We start from the raw sequence: 6,054 nt of genomic DNA, 5'->3' as shown, positions 1-6,054 counted from the left end.
GAGAGAAAAAGATTTAGCTTCCACCACGAAACGACGTTCCATCTCACCCTAATCGAACGCATCTCACGAACTAGAAACCGAAACTCTAGCAGGACACGCCTGCACGCGCTGCTAACCAAGACTACTATTACAAATTGCTTTCTTTAAAATGAGTAAAAAGCCAAATTCACCACTTCCTTAAATTGTGAAACCATCTCAATTGCTGCTGACGAAAGTATCTCCTTCCATGAAATCTCATTTCTAGTTGAAAAGGCTTTCATGTAAGCACTAACCCTTCTAAGTTCCTTCATCCTCTCACAATACTTAAAAACATTGGTTTCCAATGCACGCACCGGAGAGGCTCTGTAGAGGAATCCACCAATCTCACACTTAGCAAAACTTTTAAACCTCCAAAATACATCATGATGGGCTTAGGCTTAACTCCCTCTCTATGTACATTTCCCACTTAAAAATTAGGGCAGCTATTGGAAATTGGATTTGGAGCATGAGCCCAATTCACACCAACTACACATTCTCACAGCAAACATGAGAAAGAAAAAACCATTGAATCTAGAGAGAGCTGATGTTACTACCAAAACCTCACATTTAAGAAGCCTAAGATATTAGCAATTCCAAGATCCCTTTCTGTTCTCACCCAACAACCGGATAATTAAAAAGTTGAATCCACCATATCATTTCACTTTCAACTGCCACCTTGTTACATGTAATAGATATTTGTAATGAGGAGTTACATCACCATAACATTTGTGATAGCAGCATAGAAGCCTGTTAAAAACATAGAAAATCCATCCAAAGAATATGTGAATAAAATAAAGCCAAATCTAGGACCACTCAAAGAGAATCACATCCCAGAGAATTCTCCCCATTTAGTATATACTATATAGTCCTGCTCAATCCAATTTATCAGAGCGTCTTAACCATCTTTGACACTATGATCTCTTGCAAAGTAATTACATTTAACCTTACCAAGCTAAGCAAGTTCCAAATGGACAATCAACCCTGTAGTAACATCCACTTTATTTCCAGAAAACATAATTGAACTTCATAAGAAACCTAGAGATCCCCCTTCGCCGTATATGCCCCCTACAGCTTAAATTCTTCCGCGCACCCTAAAATTTGCATTAGATTTCTAGCATTGCAGATACATTCCCATATTTTTATGTAATTTTGCTTTTTCATTCTCAACCTGACCAAGACAATACAGCCAAAATATTTTTCATTTCCAGACATAAGAAAACAAAGGAACTTCATTAGTACAAGTTTGGTCAGGGAATGAGGGCTACGAAGCATTACTCTCCTCCCCTCAAAAAACAATTAAGAAAAAGAAAAGAAAAGTAACAGTCATAACAACTCATCTAGACTACTGCTATGTCAATCTGTATTGCAGACAACACACCAGCCTATATTATCTATGACAACATCGATGGTCACTCAAAGATAAACATCACAAAAGATAGACAGAATATATCCTGAACCCAGCAGATTTAAATAAAGAAAAACCATGAAATTGATCAACCTACCAACATGGCCAATAAAGACAACATTCAAGTGCCTCTTCTTGGGTAATTCCTTCTCAACCACTGGCTTAACTGAGGCAGAGATTTCCTTATCTTTCACTATGATTCCAAGCCAAGAAGTCAGCACAAGAGAATTATAATTGGAGTAAATATTAACAACAAAAACCCCTAGATATAGAACAATAAGCTAAATTGCACATAATTATAACCAAAAAGTCAGAATAAAAAAATACTTCTGCAAACACCTTTTTGTTCAACCTGCACTGCCTCTTTATGGACAGCTTCCTTCGAATCTGAAACCAGCCAAAGAAAAAAAAAATATCTTCAGGTGAAGTTTTATGTACTAAAATCATATCACTCAAGCAAATATTTCTTGTCTCAAATAACACTTCCACCCACCACAAGAATAGGGTGGACAATGGCATTATGGATTCAAAACCCACTAGGTCCATGTTCAACTTACCAATTAAATAAAATGGCAAAAAAAAAAAAAAAAAACATGCAGGCATCTTGAATCAGTGAACACATGATCAACATCTAATAAATATTTCATTTTATTTTCTGTGTGGCAAAGCAAGGGCTGGTTTTGCTCCAAACAAGAGCAGACAACCATCTTCTGATACGGCCTCTAATGTTTACAACTACAAATGACCCATAAAATATACCTAAAAAAAATAAAAAAAGGTTACACAATTACACCATAGAGTAATTGTCAGGGCTCGACGCCTTCTCACCATTCATAGCTTTCACTACCTCTAACACCTCATTTTCCTCAAAATCTCTCTCCAACCAACTAGCCCCAGCCTCATCAATAGAATCAAAGGAAAGATCATCCAACAAAGGCCTTCAATTGAATTGCTCGGTGTATAACTTTTTATAAAAACTTGATTATATGCTCGCTAAGCTCCAACCGGTTGATGGAAGTTGTACCATTGATTAACGAGCCTATGGAATTCTTCCTTCTGTTAAAGTTGGCCATTTTGTGAAAAACATTTGTGCAGCACCTGTCACCCTCCTTAACCACAAGACCCTAGATTTTTGCCTCCAATTCACCTCCTCCATGAGAATGTATCTTTCTAACTCCCTGACAAGTTTTACCTTCTTCAGTCTCTCCTCAACACCAACGTCCCTCTCTTCTTCAATGATATCAAAAACACGTAGCTCTTCCACAAGGATCTTCTTCTTCCTCTCTACATTGACAAACACCTCATCATTCTATCTTTTTAAATCAACTTTCAAAGCATTAAGCTTACTCGCTAAAATGAAGCTCGGAGAACCTTCCAAATGGTAAGCGTCCTACCACTATTTCACCCTATCCACAAAACCTTCAACTTAAGCCACATGTTTTCAAATTCAAACCCACTACTCCTTAGAATGTCACCACATTCAAGGAGGATTGGGAAATGATCCGAGCAAAGTCTAGGGGTCCGCTTGGTAAAGGGTTTTGGGGTTTTACTGGTTTGATACTATAGCAAAATTGATTGATGTAAAAAAAAGTAAGAATTTTTTTTTTTTTGAAAAAGTGAAAAAGTAAGAATGTTTGGTATGGAAAAATGAAAATTTTTTGTTTTCTAGTGATTTTTTTATTTGAATAGTAATAAAAAGTGATTGATATGATGTAAAAAGTAAGAGAATGTTGTAAAAATGAAAAAAGTGAGATGAATGGTATTGAAACGAAATTGTTTACCAAACACAGCCTAGGAAGTCTCCTCTAAGGCACACCAGAAAATCAGGCTTCCCACACCGAAGAGACAAGGAATCTATCAATTCTAGACCAAAAGGTTAAGTCTTGATTATTCGACCAAGTAAGAGTTCTACCAAAAAGAGAGAGGTCCATCAGGCCTGATAAAAAATAAAGCCAGAGTCCATAGGTGAGCATAAACAAGCTTCTCCCAATCTCTCACTAGGGAATCAAGTTACATTAAAATCACCCCTAATGCACCAAGGCACATTTCACCAACTGAGCAAGCCAGCCAACTCATCCCAGCGGAGCCTTCTGAGTTCTATCCCTATAAGAATTAGGTCCATAAATACCCGCAAAAGCCCAAGTGAAATGATGCTCAACGATTTTGAAAGTGACAACCAAGATTAATTCCCCCACACTCGTTGATCTTCTCCACCACCTTACTATCCCATGTATTCGATTTAGGCTTCATTAAGAACTAATAACCCCCTTTCCTTTCTTTTGCCACGGCTTGAGCTCCCACCTTTTGAATAATAATTGATGGAGCACTCCAACCGTCTTAATTCTGAAAACTACCTTTGTTCCTTGGCTTAGAATTGGATGCTAAAACCTTCTTAGTACAGCTAGCTTCAATAACTATCAGAATTGCCATAAATTGCTTCTCAAAACCCACACATGAGACCCCCAAAACCCGATGAATCGCCTTCGCTATTTGCACCACCCAATTTGAATACCCTAAATCTAAGTAGCCGGAATTTCCCAACACCGGTCTAAGAGGAGTTCAAAGAGAGGCTTCCTCCCTAGTTAAGAGATCCACGTCCCCACAAAGAAACGGATTATACACAAGCTGCCAATTACCTCTACCACAACCCAAATCCATCCTAGCCAAGGCAAACATAGCCAAACCTTTCCCCATATCTCCAATAACATTAGCCTCCCCCACAACACCCGCAGAAAAATTTCAAAGAGAGGGAACAAAGAACAATGAAGAGCCTCTCCAACCTCAACATCTCTAGGAAGGCAACCCCCAACAAGCCATGAGGCACAATTACCTGTAACTAGGCTCTCAAACCAATAACCAGGTTGAGATTCGGGCAAACAAACACCCAAAGGCCTTGATTTGTTAAAACATTACCTAGGCCACCAAAAGCCTCCACGCCACCACCAGGAGCCTCCAGACTGCGCACAGAACCGCTATAAGCCTCCACACCACATGGGCCACAACATTAATCAACCAGCGAAGACACCAAAGGTTGAGCAAGTGGTTGCAAAAGCACTTGCATGTGCGACTCCTTCAACCCATCACTGTCAACAACATCTAAATGACCCAAAGGCTCTGCAGCATCTTTGGCAAGATTTGCAGATCTCGCCTTACTCCCCTCCAGGTGAAACGGCAACTGCGAGACCTCACTAGAAGGATCAAAGGCTAACCCAAAAACAATCCCAGAGACGCTGGCACTAGCCTCCCTCGGAGGTAGTGGGGAACCATTGGCCTCAACGGCTGGATCACAAAACAACAATTCCTTTGGGTTGACACAAAACAGCAGCCAACATGCCCAAGTCCAACTCCAATGGAGGTCTAATGAACTCTTGCACACGCAATGTAATTGTATTACCATGCAATTTTTTTCCCCTAGGCAAGTGTTTCCCATGCCCATTCATGTATCCACTTTAAGACTTATCATATTTGAACTAAATCATGAAATATCTTTCAAATTCAACATCTTCATTTTCATTTAAACCATTCAATAGTTTCCTCATTTCAATACCATTTAAACTCAGCCTGAAACCACATGCATTTGAAGAGAAGCATACAACATATTCGTGACCTACAAATCACACGGTGATATACAAAGCCAAAACAAAATAAAAAATCTTTCACAATAATATACAATAACAATGGACTAAGAAAACCTTTAATGGGACTACCAACCTTCCTCCATCTTATCCACTTCCTCAACTTCTTCTGCCTTTGCATCCTCAGGATTAACAACCCCATTATTTTCTTCTTCTAAGTTCCAATCACAACACAGACAAAAATATTCAAATGAAGAAGAATAATCAGCCATCATATTATTTATTGAAAACCAGTTTATGTGCCATCTCAATAGTACCTGCCGAGTCAAGCTGCAAAGAACGTATCTCCTCCTCAATATCTATCATTTTCTTCTCATCAGCATCTACCATTTAAAAAAGTTTAAACAAGTCATATCCATTAATTTTTTTAATTCACCACAACATCAACATTAATACCCTGAGAGAAAAAGAAACTCCAATAATCCAAGCTCGTTTAACTACTTATAATTTTTTTAATGTACATAACATAAGGAAGGTACAAAATTTCGAATTAATTCAATCTTTTTTTCTTTCTATTTTCTCATCAACCAAACGGAGGATATTGGAATCCCCTGAAAAAATAAAAATAAAAAATAAAAAATAAGCGAGAAACAAAAATTGACAAAATTTACGGAGAAATTCAAATAACACTAGGATAATTCAGATCAGAGCTCAGATAAATCACAAAGATCAATCACAAAATTACCACAAAATTTGCATGTAAGAGTGAAAGTTAAAAACACAAATTCAGATAGATAATTGAAAATAAAATAGAGTCAAGAGAGAAAGGGTTGGCGACGTACCCATGGTGAAGTCGGCGACAAGATTCGGTACGGACACTAGGGTTTTTGTAAAAATGAGAACCAGACAGAGAAAAGCAGGGTTCTACTGTGAAGGAAGCGTGTGAGGTCGGAGGGGGTCTGGAACATACGATTAGCGTGCAACGGGTGGGGTGGCGTTCGCTTATAATATATGTCTATGCTGATAATCGGTAAATTGCGGTTGGGCCTCCAGTCC

General features: G+C 38.5%; 1 protein-coding gene across 1 annotated transcript; it reads right to left on the bottom strand.

The window, feature by feature from the left end:
- Positions 1-143: 143 nt before the first annotated feature.
- On the bottom strand, positions 144-6,054 carry LOC132181826 (uncharacterized). Its single transcript, XM_059595057.1, has 7 exons — positions 5,841-6,054; positions 5,316-5,381; positions 5,135-5,212; positions 1,763-1,810; positions 1,521-1,616; positions 732-765; positions 144-342 (listed from the first exon to the last, which is right to left on the bottom strand). The coding sequence occupies exons 1-7, from the start codon at positions 5,842-5,844 to the stop codon at positions 144-146; spliced, it is 525 nt and encodes a 174-aa protein (XP_059451040.1). The 5' UTR covers positions 5,845-6,054.

This window comes from Corylus avellana, chromosome ca5, assembly GCF_901000735.1.
Source record: "Corylus avellana chromosome ca5, CavTom2PMs-1.0".
Taxonomy (NCBI): domain Eukaryota; kingdom Viridiplantae; phylum Streptophyta; class Magnoliopsida; order Fagales; family Betulaceae; genus Corylus; species Corylus avellana.
The sequence above is the reverse complement of the archived record's forward strand: the minus strand, read 5'-3'. Positions and strand labels throughout refer to the sequence as shown.